This window comes from Nilaparvata lugens, chromosome 5 (genome assembly GCF_014356525.2).
Source record: "Nilaparvata lugens isolate BPH chromosome 5, ASM1435652v1, whole genome shotgun sequence".
In the NCBI taxonomy this organism is placed as follows: domain Eukaryota; kingdom Metazoa; phylum Arthropoda; class Insecta; order Hemiptera; family Delphacidae; genus Nilaparvata; species Nilaparvata lugens.
Window position 1 is genome coordinate 64,345,711 of NC_052508.1, and position 19,142 is coordinate 64,364,852.

At 34.1% G+C, this 19,142-nt stretch overlaps 1 protein-coding gene across 1 annotated transcript in view; it reads right to left on the reverse strand.

The window, feature by feature from the left end:
- LOC111054159 overlaps positions 1-18,881 on the reverse strand; it is a 33,287-nt gene extending 14,406 nt beyond the window's left edge. The window contains exons 1-7 of the mRNA XM_039429023.1: positions 18,680-18,881; positions 16,585-16,632; positions 9,053-9,160; positions 7,743-7,865; positions 5,675-5,731; positions 4,487-4,621; positions 268-352 (exon numbers count right to left, since the gene is read on the reverse strand). Coding sequence (XP_039284957.1) covers positions 268-352; positions 4,487-4,621; positions 5,675-5,731; positions 7,743-7,865; positions 9,053-9,160; positions 16,585-16,632; positions 18,680-18,733 — 610 coding nt within the window. The 5' untranslated portion in view covers positions 18,734-18,881. The remainder of the gene's footprint in view (positions 1-267; positions 353-4,486; positions 4,622-5,674; positions 5,732-7,742; positions 7,866-9,052; positions 9,161-16,584; positions 16,633-18,679) is intronic.
- Positions 18,882-19,142: the final 261 nt, after the last annotated feature.

A 19,142-nucleotide genomic window follows, 5' to 3' on the forward strand; every position in this document is an offset into this window, starting at 1 on the left:
TTATCACAATTGAAATTGATACAGGTATATAGTAGGTACTATAACAGTTTTTTCTCTCAGATGAGTCAATAATGTTGAGCTTACTAATCGAAAATAATTTGTTGAGATGCCAAATAATGTTAACACTGTCATCTAATTACTGTATGTGTTTTTCACAGCCTCTAGTTGTTGAGGAGCACCATGGAATACATGATCATTTCCAATATCTACTAATATGTGTAATACGGTAATAGAATTGCCATTATTTAAAACTATATGCCAGCTCACCTTCAAATAATTGATTTTTCACAGCACATTCTAACATAAGTGCATCATCATAAGGGCTTCCATCAGGATTTACAGGCATGGTAAACTGAATAAAGATCAAAGAAGTCGCTTTCTGTTGAAACAATCTTGAACGATACTTATACACTATATGAGATATAGTGAGATTCAATTCAGACTGTCAGCGTATTAGCTTTTATATTAGCGGAATACTGACATTTTGAAGTGAATCTCATATCTTATTAGGCTAAATTATAATGAGTATTTTATGAAAGATTCAAGTAAAAATCTTTCTCATACACTGTCGTCATGAATATAATTATAAAAAATAAAAGGTTATCTATATAACTTAGGTTAACTAAAGTGTGAGATAAATTACTTTTAACACGGCTCTCTCTTGAAAACGGAGAGGTGCTCTATCCTCCACTAATCACTCCCACTACCTAGCAGCATTCTCCACTTTTGTGTCTGAGTGAGAGAGCTTTGTAACGTGACGCGGCAACACTCCCCTCCATCTATTGCTGGCAATGTTCCAAGAAGTGAACTGGTCAGCAGGTATATTGGTTTGTGTATGTTACGGAGATGTGTTCATCACAAGAACATGAAGCAAAATGACATGGCGCATCCAATTGAGCACAGGATGTCCGTCTGTGTCTACACGCTACAAACTGTGGAGGGAGAAATGGGTTTCTCCTCTTCATGTTAAAAGTAATTTATCTCGCACTTTATATATCTACAGTAACTTATAACTTACTTATAAGTAACTTGTAAGTTACTGTGGAAGATTATCATGTCTTTAGAAAAATGCTTGTTAACCTCTTGCTATGAACTTTTTACTTTCCTTGCCCTATTACCAATAAGTAAGGAGAGTTGCTTTCTGAAGAAAATTAAGGTAACCCAATTTCTATACGTTTCAAGGTCCAAAAAGTCAAAAACGTGGTTTTTGGGTATTGGTCTGTATAGGTGTGTGTGCGTATGTGTGTGTGTAGGCTATTGGTTTGTGTATGTTACGAGAGAATGTAAAGCGAAATGACACGGCGCATCCAATTGTGCGCAGGATGTCCGTCTGTGTCTATGCTACAAACTGTGGAAGGAGAATAATGGGGTTCTCCTCTTCATGTTAAAAGTAATATGTCACAGACTTTAGAATCAGTAGATATATTCAAGATGAATTGAATCATTTATAGAAGGCATTGGAAAAAGGAACGTGGTAACGCTATGGCATCCCATCATTTACACTGACTTTATAATGTTGTCCCACTATAGGTATGTTACGTCCTACGGTATAGAGAATTAATTTCTCCATGATCTACCATGCTCTCTTTAACAGCCTACACTAGGATTCATGGATTTTCCGAGATCATCATCTGCATGCATGATAGAGTTACATAACTTGAGAGTGGCTACCTTTCAACGTAACATAAAAAACCATATTTAAAACTAATTGAACGCTTTGACAAGTCTGTTATAGCAGATGGTTTAGTCATGAGGAGAAAAACTTGAAATTGCAGCAGCGTCTATGGTGATATATATATAATGACCAAGATTTTTCTCGTGACTGAACACTACCTCCGTGAACAAAGCCATAGTGCATCCTGGTGACGTCAGCACAGGTAGAGCTCTACACAAATAGAAATTCGTTGATTTCAGCTGATATATCATCAGCTAGTGCTTTTATCGGTGTAGGAGGAGCCCTACCTGTGCTCGTGCTGACGTTATACCATCAACCACCTGTCATGCACTATGGCCTTGTTTACGGAGGTAGGCTAGTGGACTGAACTGTCATTTTTAAGCTAGGTTTACGCTATGTAGCAGAGCTACATGTAGCTCAGCTATATTATAGCTCTGCTACAAGTTCAAAAAGTGACACTGGAGATCTGCTATATAGCAGTTTTAAGCCTATTCTCAGCTATAAGCAGAAAATGAGCTATCCAAAATTTTCGGTAAACATCATGCCACATGTCAATTTTTGTTTATAGCAGAGCTAGATATATGTAGCTGCTCTGTCCTTGAAGGAAGGCTGCCACAGCTGTTTACTGCTGAATGCATAGCTGTTTAGTGCCTGCTGGGTTTACACCAATATACTGTAACTGTAGCTACTCATTTTTTGTCAGAGTGCTAGTAGGTTACTGCGCATTGCGAGCATTTCTTATTATTTATAAATTATTGTGCAATAATGAAGAGTGAATTTCACTGGAATAGCAGAGACGAAATGATCCAATATCTTCTTTCTCTTCCGTGTGCTGAAAATATCACAGTAGCTGCGGCTGCTGCAAGAACTACTTTCTTCTTTGGCATCTTTCTGGGAACTGAGCAGTTAATACTGGTTTGCTCCAAACTATATGTAGCTCTGCTACAAGTAATGGCATCAAAATGACAGCACAGAGAAGAAAGAGAAGATATTGGATCATTTTGTCTCTATTCCAGTCAAATTCACTCTCCATCATTGCAAAATAATATATAAATCGAAAAGAAATGCTCGCAATGCACAGTAACCTACTATAGTGAGGTCCACGTTATTATAATGGCAGTGTTTGATTAGCAATGGTATTGCTATCCTTGTCTATCATTCAACAAAGCAGAAAGCACTATCTCTTTCTTGCTTTGCTCAGTTGCCAGATCGTCTTTTAACAATGTCGAATTGATAATAAAACAATGAAATATTTCATCTCAATATTATGAAATATTGAAAAATATAATTTATTGCTTAATAATATATATTAGATTATTTTTAATGAGAATGAACAATTAATAATACATCAATGAACCTGTATCAGCAACCGTCTATAGAAGACATTGACAAGATAGAGGATCGGCAACGTTGTTCTCCTATCTTTCTTCACTGCCATTATAACATGGACCTCACTATAGCACTCTGACAACAAATTAGCACAGTATATCTGGTGAAAACCAGTTACCCCAGCTGGAACTAAACAGCTGCGGCAGCCTACTTCCTTCAAGGACAGAGCAGCTACATCTAGCTCTGCTATAAAAAAAACTTGACATTTAGCAGAGCTACATATAGCTCATAAAATTAACGTTAAATCTACTTATAGCAGAGCTACATCTAGCAGAGCTATATCACAAAGTATAGAAGAACATCTCTTCTCTATGACTATATATGTAGCTGACAGAGCTATATTTAGCTCAAATTTTATATAGCTCTCCAGCTACATAGTATAAACGTAGCTTTATTCAGATAAATTTATGGTGTTCTCATTGAGCAAACAATATAAAAAATATTCACGAAAAACGAAGGTAAGTCTTTTCCAGTTCGTTCTGGTTCACATATTTTATATAGTTAGGCTATACGGTACCCTTTTTCTCGGTGCAGATGTTTTGGTAGTATGTACTACAATTGTAGTGGGTGCCAAAACAGTATCTTTCCGGCTTTCTTCTTCTTCTTTAGAGTCCTGTGGTTATCGTCCTCCTGTTCAGGTTGTACTGGACTCTGAAACGATCAAACACACAGATGGTCAGAATATGTTCACAGCTTTTGAGATACCGTATAGCCCTACAGTGAGGTTAAATAAGCGATAATGATCAGTAGTCTATAGTGAGGTCCACGTTATATTGAAGTATTTGATTAACATTGGTGTTGCTAGTTGCTATCCTTGTCTATCATTCGACAAAGCAGGTAGCACTTTTCTTTTCTAGCTCCGCAACAATGCCAAATATGTTCTTGACAATGTAGAAATTTGATCAATGGAGGCAGAGAACCGGCTACGCCGTTCACCTATCTTCCTCCACTGCCATTATAACATGGACCTCACTATAGCACTCTGACAACAAATTAGCACAGTATATCTGGTGAAAACCAGTTACCCCAGCTGGAACTAAACAGCTGCGGCAGCCTACTTCCTTCAAGGACAGAGCAGCTACATCTAGCTCTGCTATAAAAAAAACTTGACATTTAGCAGAGCTACATATCTCATAAAATTAACGTTAAATCTACTTATAGCAGAGCTACATCTAGCAGAGCTATATCACAAAGTATAGAAGAACATCTCTTCTCTATGGCTATATATGTAGCTGACAGAGCTATATTTAGCTCAAATTTTATATAGCTCTCCAGCTACATAGTATAAACGTAGCTTTATTCAGATAAATTTATGGTGTTCTCATTGAGCAAACAATATAAAAAATATTCACGAAAAACGAAGGTAAGTCTTTTCCAGTTCGTTCTGGTTCACATATTTTATATAGTTAGGCTATACGGTACCCTTTTTCTCGGTGCAGATGTTTTGGTAGTATGTACTACAATTGTAGTGGGTGCCAAAACAGTATCTTTCCGGCTTTCTTCTTCTTCTTTAGAGTCCTGTGGTTTATCGTCCTCCTGTTCAGGTTGTACTGGACTCTGAAACGATCAAACACACAGATGGTCAGAATATGTTCACAGCTTTTGAGATACCGTATAGCCCTACAGTGAGGTTAAATAAGCGATAATGATCAGTAGTCTATAGTGAGGTCCACGTTATATTGAAGTATTTGATTAACATTGGTGTTGCTAGTTGCTATCCTTGTCTATCATTCGACAAAGCAGGTAGCACTTTTCTTTTCTAGCTCCGCAACAATGCCAAATATGTTCTTGACAATGTAGAAATTTGATCAATGGAGGCAGAGAACCGGCTACGCCGTTCACCTATCTTCCTCCACTGCCATTATAACGTGGACCTCACTATAGTTGATCATACTTTGGTCTCCCCATCTGGACATATCGCATAGGTGAAGCACTAATCTAATCTGACAATTTCCCAGACAATAGTATGTTGCTACTTTATTACTTCACTTGAGAAAGTGAAATTTGATAGTTCAGATTAAAAAAAAATGTCAATGTGGGCCTACTCCATTTTTTATTCCATTTTTGTATGATTTATCATAGTATCTTTACATGTGAAATTACATTAGATCATACATACGCTACCATAGAGGTGCGTACAGATATACGCGCCGCGAACATGAGCATTCACTTTTAATCAGCTGACTATATCTATTCTGTATTTTTATAGAAACGGTAAGATACAGATATAAAAAGCTTGGCATCAGCTGATTAAAAGTGAATTGCTCATGTTCGCGGCGCGTATATCTGTACGCATCTTAGTATGGAAATCATGTAACACATGACAAAACCATCCCATTTGAAAAAGAGGTTGGATTCAAAGTGACGGATCCAACATGACAATGGACCAACATTTTGAATCAATAACAGGAAAGTATTTTCTCAAAACTTCAATAGGATCCTCGATGAAGCCTATATCAAATTATCCTAGTAAAAGTAATATAAATAACTGTTTCCACAATTTTCGCCAAACTTGTATAATATATATATTATTTTCCGATAGGCTTATTATACCTAACAATATTACTTAGTGTACCATTATTGATTGCTCAATTATCGTATGAAACTTACCGAGTGAACCTGCTTTAAAATATCTTTCAGCATTGAATGTATTAGATCATTGTTTCCCTGTAAAAATATATTTAATTATAGCTACCGTATTTCCAAAGTACTATCCTTTCAAATTATTTTATTGTGAATAATTATTCATCATAGCGAATAAGCTACTATTCACTAAAAATCATTAATTTGATATTGCGATTGTGGAATGAAATGAATAAATAAAACGTTATGTTTATGCTTGAAACACTTTTTAATCATGATGAAAAGATTTTTTTATTGAAAAAGGACACAGAAGGACTTTCTATTGCGGGGTATGTGTCCGATCATTGATGAAAAAATATATCAGTGAATGTTTCACATGATGTAACTATACAGGATGATTCATAATTATGGTAAAATATTTTAATACGTGATAGTAGAGGTAAAAATAAGAAAAAAGTTCATATAAACATATATCCATAAACGCTTCATTAGCGAGCTATACAGGATGAAAGATTTCGCCCGGAATTCAGTTCCTCTGGTGAAATACACAAATGCAGAATTGTTTGGCGACTAGTTTTTGAGAAATTTATGCTGAATTCATATGGAAAAATATCTGAAAAATTGAATAAAACTAGTCTGGAAGGCCATTAATCCTAATCTTCCACAACATCAGTTTTCAGTGAACATTTGGGCAGGAATCGTAGGAGATCATCTACTTCTGTTCGAGCATCCTCCCAGGCTCAATGGCATGATCTACTAGTCTTTTGGTACCTATAAGTTTAATGTCATTTAGTATGCTACTTTCATATAAAAAAAATATCATAAAAACAGAATATTTTATTTGCAATCAGCTACAAGTTATGAGTTATTAGTTCTCTCCTCATAAAACAGCAAATTTTTGTGGTGTAATGTACTACATAAGAATACATTTTATCCAACTTTTATTTAAATTTAGTTTACACAGCTTACATCATTCTTTTCAGAATTAAATTCTCTACAATTTATATTGCGAGGAATTATTTGTTTACTGGTCATTAAAGAAAGTTATTGGGCATCAAACGTAGAAGTCTGCGTTTTTCTACTTAGATTTTTTGCATATTTAAACTTTTTTCTCAAAAACTACTCACACTACAGCTTCCAGACTAGTTTTATTCAATTTTTCAGATATTTTTCCATATGAATTCAGAATAAATTTCTCAAAAACTAGTCGCCAAACAAATCAGCATTTGTGTATTTCACCAGAGGAACTGAATTCCGGGCGAAATCTTTCACTCTGTATAGCTCGCTAATGAAGCGTTTATGGATATATGTTTATATGAACTTTTTTTCTTATTTTTACCTCTACTATCACGTATTAAATTATTTTACTATAATTATGAATCACCTTGTATAGTGCATTAGTTATTATACTGTTCACTATTTCAAATTTAATTTCAAAATTCAAGAGTTCAGTTACTCTTGTACAGAATCTATAATAAGCTCTATATATTATACTAGTAGCAGGTAACCCGTGTTTTACATTAGGGAACATTTTGTTCTGTGAAATGCAATCTCCTCTGATGTCCAGAAAACATGAAAAATAGAATAACTACGGTATTTCATCAAAATTACGTGGATAATCTTCATCATATTTTAAAATTCTTAGCAAAAAATGTTTGGTCTCGATCCCGCAAATTTTCATTCATTAAGCGCGTGAGCTACGGTACAAATTATGCCAAGGAGTCGCTGTTTGTTTAAGCTTTTATTGTAAACTTATATTTACAAATTGGATGGATTCGTTTTAATTTATTATGCAATAGGAATTGATTAATGAATAGAATTGAAAATAAGCCTGTTTAAGGCTTGATTGAAGTATTCATCATTAACATTTTGTGTGAGAATTAAATGATATGAGTAGGCCTACCGGTATATAGGTACCGGTAGCTAAGTTAACTTGTTACTAGGCGTTTTTCCATTTGCATTTTTAATATCCTAATAAACTCCATCTAGAACTTGATGGTACACTGGAGCCGACTTGTAACATTCTATTCAATAAAATAAAATAATCTTATTGATTTTTCCATTCTTCCGATTGCTTAAAAAAATTTCCACTTACCAGCTTCCTTGATTTCTTGAGCCATTTTGAGTATTTTATATGTCCTGGTTCCATTTTTAATCCAAAAAACCGTAAGACCCACCCGATTGAGAATTCAATTGGTTTCATCTTCATATAAATAGCCTTTCAAATGAAACATCATGTCAAAAATAAATAAAAACATATTAACTTGTCCTATAATTTTCTTTACAGAAATAGCTGCATGAGCGAAGCGATAGTTAACTGACGCTTTGGTTCTAATTTTTAAGATTTTATATTTCTTAGAACCATTTTACAAATCAAGTTTGTAGGCCAAAATTTATGTCATACAGAGTTAAACATTGTAATCGACTGACTATACTTAATGCAGAATATTCTTGGAAATGCAAAAGGAATAATATTAATAATCATTATTACAAAGCATATATTTTTTGTATTTAATATATAATTCTTAAAGTTTCGTGCTGAAAGCACAATGTCATTCGTCAACTCATACATGATTCAACATTACTCTCGTTTGTAATGCCAGTATATAATAACATAGTTCCAATAAAAAAGTTCCAATAAAAAATAAAAGTAATAAATAAATAAAAAGTAAAAGTTCCAATAAATGGAAATTTCATGTATTTGAATAGACTATGATCATCGTCTTTATATAGGCCTATATCCAACTAGCAGGAAACCCGTTCTTTGCTCTGGGGAATAATTTGTGTTGTATAAAATGCAATCTCCTTTTATGGCCAGGAAACATGAAAATAGAATCACATTTATATCGGATAGATTTGTTTCAATCATAATATTAAAATTTAATTATCAATAATACCTGAAAATAGGCCTATCCTTGGTTAATTCAGAATCTCAAAGTAAAATTGAAAGTTAATACGTGATGATGCGTCAAAATGTCACAATTATTGTGTCTATCCCGTTCATGTATAAGACAAATTCATTTCTTTAGTAATAAGAAGATTATGAATTGAAATTGATAAACAAGTCATCAGGTTTGTGAGCTGTGCTCAGCTCATCCATCTCAAATAAAATTTAAAATCTCATCATCTGAGTTTGATGAGAAATTATAATTTTTAAAGATAGGTAATATTAGTTTTCATCTCATCTCGAATAGTCGATACAACATTGAAAAACTTCAAGTTGAAGTTTTTCTACTTATGTGATAATAAGTAATAGAATTCGTGATAAATATTCACAGCGATATTCATCAATTTATTCATAGATTTTATAATATCTCTTCAAACAAGTTTAGGTTGATTTATTTGTTCTGTGAGAAAATGTATTCATTTAAGCTAGTAAATGTAGTTGGGAATATCTTGTATGACCTGTAATTCATTTTCATCTGTAATGACATCTCCTCTCCTAACTGGAGGGTCACAGCATGTACACACGGCATCGTTCTCATCGGACCAGGGGGCTTCAACTTCAGGTAGCTTCAACAAAAACATTCAATCAGTTCAAATAATATGGATAGTCAGCCACGTAATTAAAATCTATGGTCAAAAGGTTAAGTACGGTACCAATGGTTTTTGTAGCCTCTGGAGTGATGTCATAGTGAGCGTTCGCCGAGCAAATACCCCCCCCCCCATACACACAGATGGATAGTCTAGTGGGGAGATTCCAAAATATGTTGTATAATACTGTATATTGTAATTTATATTCGTGTATTATGTTTTTTTTTTGAAAATAAATTTAAATTCAAACAATACTTTGGGGTCACAGCGACTTTGAAATTTCCTTAGGGAAACAAACTTTGGAGTGAATAAAACTTTTACGATAGTTAGGTATACAAACGAGTACCGGTGGGTCTAGAACTAAATTAGCATTTACTGTAGGCTTTTGCAAGCTAGGTCGGAACTGTGACTAGCTCTACCATACCATATTAATTTTCCCCAGAGTTTTTTTGAATAGACTAGACTGTAGAAGTATGCTATATATTATTTCGTTTAGATTTAATTATGAACTACTTATTATCTAGCAAATTTCACAAAACTGAAATTGAAATTGAAATTTATTCACAACACTGACATGTTATACAAATATTTTTACAATGCAATTATTATAAAGAAACAGTATCATGATGGAAAAAAATAAAAGTACTTCAATAGCTTAACAGCTGTGGTTGAAGTTCTACACTATTGTTAATTATTGTACATAATAATATGAACGAGACAGTCACTTGATTTTGATAACTAAAAAAAATAATAAGTCTTTGTCAATTTCACAGAAACAGAAATAGTGAAAAACAAAAAAGAAATAATAATAAAACCTGAAAAAACAAATGAAATATAATTTTCCGAAGTACCTAAACATCTATACAGTAAATATATAACATGAAAAGAATAAATAAAAAAATGAATGAATAAATAGACCTCTGTCACCAGTCAAATTTTCAACAATTGAGTCTAAAAACAGTCAAATTGAGCATCAGTAAAGTGACAAATAAATGCAAAAGTTAAATTTAGTACAAAATATTGTTCAAAATACTACAAGCAAATACTGAAGGAAAAATAATATTAATTCAATAAAACCGATTTACGCGGGAAAAAATGAAAAAAGTCTGAGCAGAATCAAAAACAGTGAAAGCGTCTTGAAATGATTGGAAAAAAGAGCAACGAGAAATGTATGATAGTCTAAAGAAAGGATTAGTTGGCCTCTAGAATATTTCCTCCTCAATGTCAATCCCACATATCCACTCCTCAATTTCATTCCTGAGCTTTCTGCTACCGCTCATATTTTCTTTGAATTTAGTCGGGATTAAATTTATCAGCCTCTGAGAGACGTAAATAGAAATTGTCTTCTACTCACATTTAAGTCCATTCTATTTTGCTGAAATATGTCTCTAGTGGGGTGTAAGTTCAAGTTGGAACCGGTTACACGCCTATTAAATTTATGTTTATTGTTTTTTATGTGAAATATTAGGTTTTTATGTAGAGCTGTCGAACGGTTAACACTTTAAAATCATTGAATAGATTACAGGTGGGATAACGTCTGGGCTGCCTAGCATATAGTTTTAATAATATATTTTTGAATTATGAATAGCTTTTTTAAAATATGTATTCAAAGCCCCACCCCAAGCCCATATACCATATTGTATAACCGATTGTGCATATGAGAAGTAAATTAATTTTGTAATTTCCAAGTTATTTAGTTGTCTAATTTTGATAAAATCTATATATTAGGTATTTCAGTTTTTGAAAGCACATATTATTTATATGAGTGCCACACCTGAGATGAGGATCTATCAGAATCCCTAGATACAGTATTTTACTTGCTCTTTTTTATGGATCTCTGGACAAGGACAAAGGCTGTAAGGCTGATTATTACAGTCAACTCTGTGTATTTTAATGCTTTCCAATGCCTGAGGTTGTGTTGCGGCAGTAGGTGAAAAAGTCATGAAGACGCTTTTGTCAGTATTTAAAGTTAATGTTCATTAAGCCATGATTTTGCTACCTTCAGACCACTCTCTGCCACTTGTTCCACCTCTTCCCAAGAATGGCCAGTAAAAGTTAAAGCGGTATCATCAGCAAATGATATAATATTTCAATGATCAATATCCAGTGTGAGCAGGTCATTTATATATAGATCTGAAATAGAATCGGAGAAAGAACTGTTCCCTGTGGCAAGCCATATTCTGTGAGTTTTTTATTACTAGTAACGTTATTAAGAGTTAGCAGTTGATGACGATCTGATAGGTAGCTGTTGAACAATGTAAGTGGTGAGTCTCTAATTCCCAGGTGCTCCATCTTTTTCAAGAGTCTAGACTGCGATACAGTATCAAAGGCTTTTGCCAAGTCTAAAAAGTAGTTGCGGTTTACTTTTCTATTAGGCCTATTGAAATTATCTATTATTATTTCGAGTAACTAAGTTATAGCATCTTCTGTCGATTTTTTAGTTTTAAAACCATACTGATTTTTATTTATAATAATAAATTTTCCCAAAAAGCTTACAAGTCAATTTTTAATTTTTTTCCATAACTTCAGCCAGATTATTTATTAAGCTTGTTGGGCGATAGTTTATAGGATTTGTTGGGTCACCTGACTTATGAAGAGCCACTACTTTGGCCACTTCAAATTGTTTTGGAAAATGACCTATGAGAAAGCATTTATTCTAAGAGGATTCAAGATGTGAGTAGCCACTCTTTTTAGGCATACTGAAACTCAAATTATCTACTCCAGGAGGATAATTACTTTTCAGAGACATTATTGTGTCTAATATTTTATCATTATAAAAGTCAAATAAAAGGAACTATGTAGAGGGATTATCGAATCAATATGAGTTCGTGCCCTAGGATTTTCATTTATTATTTTATCCGCATACAATTGACCTACATTCAAGAAATGATAGTTTAAAACTTCTGCGTATAAGCTGGGTATTTTTTTAACTTTTTTAGCATTTAACAGGTCATTAATACATTCCCATGTTTTTTTAGAGTTTCCTCTACATTGACACAATTTATTATTGTAGTAGTCATATTTTATTTTCCTTAAGAGGTTATTTAAAAGGTTTCTATAATTTGCATACCGTATTGAGACTTAAGAACGGAGTTTAAAGGTTGTTTATTCAGCGCTTGATGCATATTGTATCACGCTTTCTTATTAATTTAATGAGTCCGGTCGTTATCCAGGGTTTGAGTGGTTTAAGTCTATTTGCTACAGTACTGTTTTTATCTGAGTCGCCCAATCTATCTCTTTGATTAGTGTATTGACAAAGATATCAACCGCATCATCAACATTTGATTCAAGCTGTGAGTATAAGTCAGTCCAGTTATGATTTGCTTAAGATTCCTTATTAATTTAATGAAATTTATAGATTTTTTTAAATGTACCGTACACTTGGATTTGTTTCTTTTCTATTCTCGTCAAGACAGAGATTAATACATGTTAAGTAGTGGTCGGTAATACTTGTTTTCATTATCGACCCGATAATGTTTTCATTATTAAAAGATGTTTTTTTGTAAAAAATATGATCAATGCATGAATTTGATCCGTTTGACTCACGAGTGGGTTTGTTGATAAAAGATTTGAATCCATTTGATAAAAGAATATCGAAATACTCACTTACAGTGTTTATGTTTTGGTTTATAACAAGATTTATATCACCAGTAACTATATTCTGGCAATTTGTATGATTAAAAAAGCAATACAATCCTTGAGACTATCTAGGAAAATCTGCAAGTTTGAAGAGGGAGATCGGTAAATAGCAACAATAGTGAAACTTATATTTGTGTCCGGTATTATTACGTACACTCAATATTAAATAATATGACTCAAGTATATCGAAACTTTTCGTCTCTACTTCAAGAATATTTTTAGTAAAAATGCAAATCCCATCACATCTATTGAGTTTACTTAGTGCATTATGAATTGAATAACCACTCAAATTACAATTCGGGTCACTATTTACAATCCAGGTCTCATTGAGAGCAATTATTATAATATCAAAGTTCGTCTCACAGTTTTGCAGAATATAAGCTAGGTCGTCAAAATTTCTATTCATACTCCTTATATTCATGTGACAAATGTTTAAAAAATTCTCACATGCTTCATCTGTATTATTCTGTGGATTAAAAGTAAAGATATCATCCACCTCAATAGTGTTGTAGGACTCACTTGCTATTTCATCTTCGAAACAATTTATCAGATCATTCATCATATAGTAATAATGGAAAGAAACATTTAAATAATAAAATGAATATAAATATAATGCTTAAAGTAGACCCAAGACACTCCCTTTTAGAGTAATATAAAAGAACATTTGGGATGACCAAGAGACTGAAAATTGAACAATTTTCAACATAATGACAAAATATAAACATGAGAGGATGGAGATTGCTGATTACAAGGAAACGAATCACCGTATAAGTAGATTTCAAAAACGTTGGCAGTGACAGTACTGCAACATCGAATTTCAAAAAGGATAATAAAAAGGTAGTCATTCAGTATTTCCTGGTTAAAAGGCACTACTATAGAACAATAAGAAAGTCACAATTTTTCAAGATCACTCAACAAAGAAATTTTCACACATGGTTTGCCCTGCTCTTTCCTCATGAAGATCCTCCCCTTGTCCACCCATAGATATCCTACGTCTAGTTCTTACTCTTCTTTGCATCCCTGGCAGCAGCATATATCTTTCTCCTTCCTGGACTGAGACGGATGTAGACCGGAGTCGGAGGTTTTTGTTGGAAACCGAGGTCTTGAGTAGACAAGTTCCGCTTAATCTTCCTTTTCCCTATTACTGCAAATTTGTCCTCTCTTCTAACAAACTTCACAATAATTCCTGCGGGGCGTTTCTCGTCTTTCTGCTTCCCCAGTCGATGACACACATCAATCCTATCTCGCGAGATATTAACGTCAAGCGCGGAACACACCCTTCGAACCGTCTCATATAAATCATCGTTTGCAGCCTTCATCATGTTGCCACAATTTGGATGGCAACGTTTTTTGCAATCATTGCAAGCAATATTGCTCCTTGTTGCTGTTATCGGAGCCTGACACACCGTGCATACCGACTTATCACCCATACTTTAAAGCTCTCAACTCAAAAAACAACAGGAATAGAGGATTTTTTGGCCTATCCCTTTCTTCGAATAAATCGCAGTATCAATGAAAACACGGAAGAGGATGGCAAGGAAAAATAGATTTGCGTCAATAGGGCTATCGTGACGACTTGTGAAAAGGAAGCCCCTGAAATGAGAATACAATTTATAAAGAAGGAAACATGTAAGGGAAAAAGAAGGGAATAATGAGAAAAAGAATTAGTAGAATGAAGGGTGCAAAATTATGTGCTGAGAAAAACTCACGTTACCAATATACAAGTAGCAGTTATTGTAGAAGCAAGCCAGCTGTATTTCGTAGAGTTGCAGATAGTGTAATCAAATCACAAGATAGTCACAGCACTACTGTCTCGCTCGGCTGCCCGAGAACGACTGAAACTAATTCTGTTATTTGAGTAGCATACATGTTTTTAGGCTACCTACCATGGTTTTTTGTCCATTGAACACTTTATATTTTCTACTTAAAATTTTCAAATAGCCATCATTTTGTTCTATGAATTTGAAAAATTATCATTATTTTCTAGTAGCTTTTGTCTAGCTGTTATTAATATGCAAAGTATCAATTTCGTATGATTCACCATTATCCATGAAAAAATAATAAGTGGAAAAGCAAAATGGCCGCTGTTTGAGTAACTGAAGACTACCGGACAATTTAAATATGATATTTAGAAATGTTACCGTTTTTCTTACCCAGGAGCAATGCCCTAGAGTATTGTTAGGGAGTTCTTAAACACTCTGTAGAAGTGTCAAATTTGCACGACCATATGCTATCTCATTATGTTCGAAGGTGATAACCATAGCCTAGTATGGTGCATAATGCCATACATGTCCATCATGTGATGTCACACCACCACCCTTCCACCCACATGATAAAATGTGGCCCGACTGTGCAATAAGCTAAAATAACTTGAATTAAGTTATTTTAAGTTATTTTTTGAGAATTGAATAACTTTTTCTAAAATTGATAATCTGATACCTGTAATAAATTACTGATTAATAGTAATATTATTATTATTATTATTGCAAAATATCTTTTGTCTTAATAACTAAGTAGCCGGAGATCAATTCTGATCTCAAGACTAAAATAGTTGCAATTCAAAGCAGAGACTCATTCACTCTTTTCCAGATCAGAGGCTTAGAAACTTACGTACAATATTAGTTGTACCAAGGACTGCTGCTTTCTGCATAATTCTCATATGCCAGTTCTCCAACTGCAGTTGTTCCATTGCTTGTCTCCATTCTTTTGTGACCAGTCCATTGGCAGACACTACTATAGGGATTATCACCACCTTCCTTAATTTATACATATCTTTCAGTTCAACTGACAGGGGCTGGTATTTTCTTTTCTTTTCGGCAATGGTACTCACAAGATTCTCATCAAGGGGCACTGCCACATCAATTATGTAAGCCTCTTTATTCTTTCTGTCAAACAAGACGATGTCTGGCCTGTTAGCCTCCACTGCTCTGTCAGTTGTCATACAGCAATCCCAAAGAAGTCTTCCCTTTTCACCATTCAAGACCATTTCTGGCTTACACTTGTAATAGGGCACCTCACTCGCTATCAACTCATATCTTTTCGCCATTGCCTGATGAACCACTTTGGCCACATTGTTGTGCCGTTGCAAATACTCTGTATTAGCTAGTACAGAGCAGCCACCACAAATATGCTGTATCGATTCTATGGCTTTCCTGCAGAGCCGACAGCTACTATCCACTGTGAGTCCCATCACATATCTTTTGTAAGCTCTAGTGCTGATTACCTGGTCCTGAATGGCAAACATGAAACCTTCAGTCTCACCGAATATTCCACTAGTCTGCAACCACTCAATTGATTCTTTTCTGTCAACACAATCAGAATGAAGTGCTGCAGCAAATCTTCCATGCAGCTCTTTCTGCTTCCACGCTTCCAGCCTCTCTTCTACTGTGCTGGCTGTTAGCTGTTGGACTCCATGTGCCAGCTGCAATGGGCTGTACTCCCTGTCTACCAGACAAACGGTCTTTAGCAGACCACTGTTTGCATTCTGGAAGTATTTCCGCAGTCTGTCTTCCTGTTGACGACACATAGTCTCCAGACTCAAGAGGCCTCTTCCACCAACACCTCTAGGCAGGTAGAGCCTCTGGATTGAGCTACGGGGTGATGAAGTCTATTCTTTGTCAAAGTTGTTCTTACCTTATTATTATTATTATTATTATTATTATTATTATTATTATTATTATTATTATTATTATTATTATTATTATTATTATTATTATAAAAGTAGCCTATTGTACCTATACTCTTTTCAAGGTACCAATACCTACATCATCTTCATCCAGTACCGGTAGACTTTCAGCTGAATATGGAGGAACCTGAAATGCATATTCATATATGAAAAGCTATTTTCACATCAGATACTCTTGCTGGTGTGATGTGATATCTATTCATGATGAGAACACTGAGATTCAATTTATGAGTTGAAAATAAGTGTTATACACTAATTTAAATATTATAGGTAGTGATATTTCTGAAAACATCCCAGTGTTTTCATCAGTTATTTTAATATACTTTTTTTTCTTTTTTTATTAGGGCTAGGCTACTCTTGAATAAAAATAAAGAATAAGAATCTATTGAAGTAATTGAATATTATTCAATAACTTTGATAATGCCATCAAGGCCGAAACATGTCGCACCGGTACGATAATTAAACAATTTTTGAAAAAGGGTAGGTACCGTACTTGGATTTTTATTTTTTATTTCTATTTTTTCTTTCTGTCCATATATTCACAATACTGTAGGCCTTCTGTATATTATAAACTACCCACACTCCATAATGAAGGTAGGCTACTGTATAATTTATAGATCAATAACCCGTACCTACGTTACCTATAGTATATTCCATAAAGAATTACTGTAGGCTATTAAAGATGGAAGATTTTATAAGAAATTGCAGTTTAAGCAACTGCTGGAATAATATTACTGTATAATAATTATTCCAAATATCCCGGTCTGGGTGCAGTTTTTGGACAGTTTCACTCATCAAATTTCCTCCTGCTATTTAGCTCTTATTGGTCAATATTTGCAGTAGCAGAAGTTCTTATAGCTCAATAGTCCTTATGTAGTCCTTATTGACCGAATACAATGAGGTCTATGTTTTAACTAAGATTTTCTTTCGTCTGACTGTATGTAAAACGCATTTACGGCCAAACGCGTTGATAGAATTCTATCAGATTTGGCAGGAATATTCCTTTTTCAACTGCGCGTCGATGTATACACAAGGTTTTTTTGAAATTTTGAATTTTAAGGATAATATGAAAGGAAAAGGAATTTCCTCCATACTCCGATATCACTATATATCATCTACTCTGAAGATACAGGATTGATCAGACTATAGAATTATTATTATTTTTATTCATCATAAATCAGCTGTCGAGTGGATTATTAATTGCATGCAATAAATATCTGAATTTAACTTGGTAAAAAATCAGCTGCTGTGTGGACTATTAATTTCATGCCTCATTGAATGCAACTGTTATGCACTGTTACATGAACTATTGATTGCATGCAATAACGCATGCAATTAATAACTAAAATAGTAGGCCTATTTCTCTCGACCTTTCTCTGCTTTGAACTCGGGTTGACCTGTTGACAGTATGTCTTGATAAGGAGATTAGCTTTTGATGTTAGCATTTTTGATACGGCAACCCCAACAGCCATTAGCCGTTTTCACACCGATATCTCGCCAACGCGACATACAGACAGGATATACTCTGATTGACAGTGTAAGAGGAGGCTGTGGTTTATAACTGCGCGAGGTCTACTGTTCACAGAACTACTAGTATTGTTGAATTAGATATTTGAAATGATTCTACAGTATTATACAAATGAAAAATGGAAAGTAGGCCTATAACTTATAGTTCACTTATTAGGCTGAAGAACCAAAAAGGGAGTGTAAGTATTGACCTTTATTAATTATGATGAGGAAAAATAAACAAATCCTCTCAAGTTCATGCATGGCATTTCTTCGATCTCCCGCAATCATAAGATATTTTTTCAACCTTGATATGTTAGTGAGTGTATAATTCGATTGTGGTTCATTGTGGTAGCTTGAATAAAGTACCGTATATATACCGTAGGCATTGAATAAGATGACGAGTGGCCTGCTGAAGAAACAAAGCAATAAGAAATGACTTAAAAAGAACGACTAGCAGTCAATTTTTTCAATAAATGAATATATTCACTCACTGTGAGAACGAGATCTTTCGGTCTTCAACCAAGAAGATGGCGTGCCTGCCGAAAGATCTCGTTGTCACAGTGAGTGAATTATAAAAAGCCGTTCGTGATGGAAAACAACATTGAGGAGCAATAATATAATATAATACTTGATAGAAGATAACACAAAATGGTATATCAACTCACCAGGATTGACAAGCAACAAACTAATCCAAATAAAAGTAAATTTGGTGAAGACATACCAAAACTACTGTTGAACAAATACAATAATTGATAGGCCTGATAAGCTGCCGTCAATATTATTACCTCAGCTTTTGTGAAGAGCTTTCAACTGCATCGAAGATAAGTTATTCATAATCACGAAGCTGTGAGAAAAGATGAATAACAAGAAAAACACAGAGAATACTGTATTGAAACAGTATGCTACTGATTCTTTTAAGAATTCGTCATTCATTTTATATTAAGTAGCGTATAGGCCTAAATTCTAATTTTCTTCATTTAAATTTTTCATATTCCATTTTATTTGTAGACCCACTTCTTCAGTTGAGTTAGAGTTATTCAAGTTCATTTTGTTAAGAGTTTATATTATTCATATATAAGTAGAGGGCTCTGCTGATTTGTCATGGGTTCACAATCAACCTTAAATGAT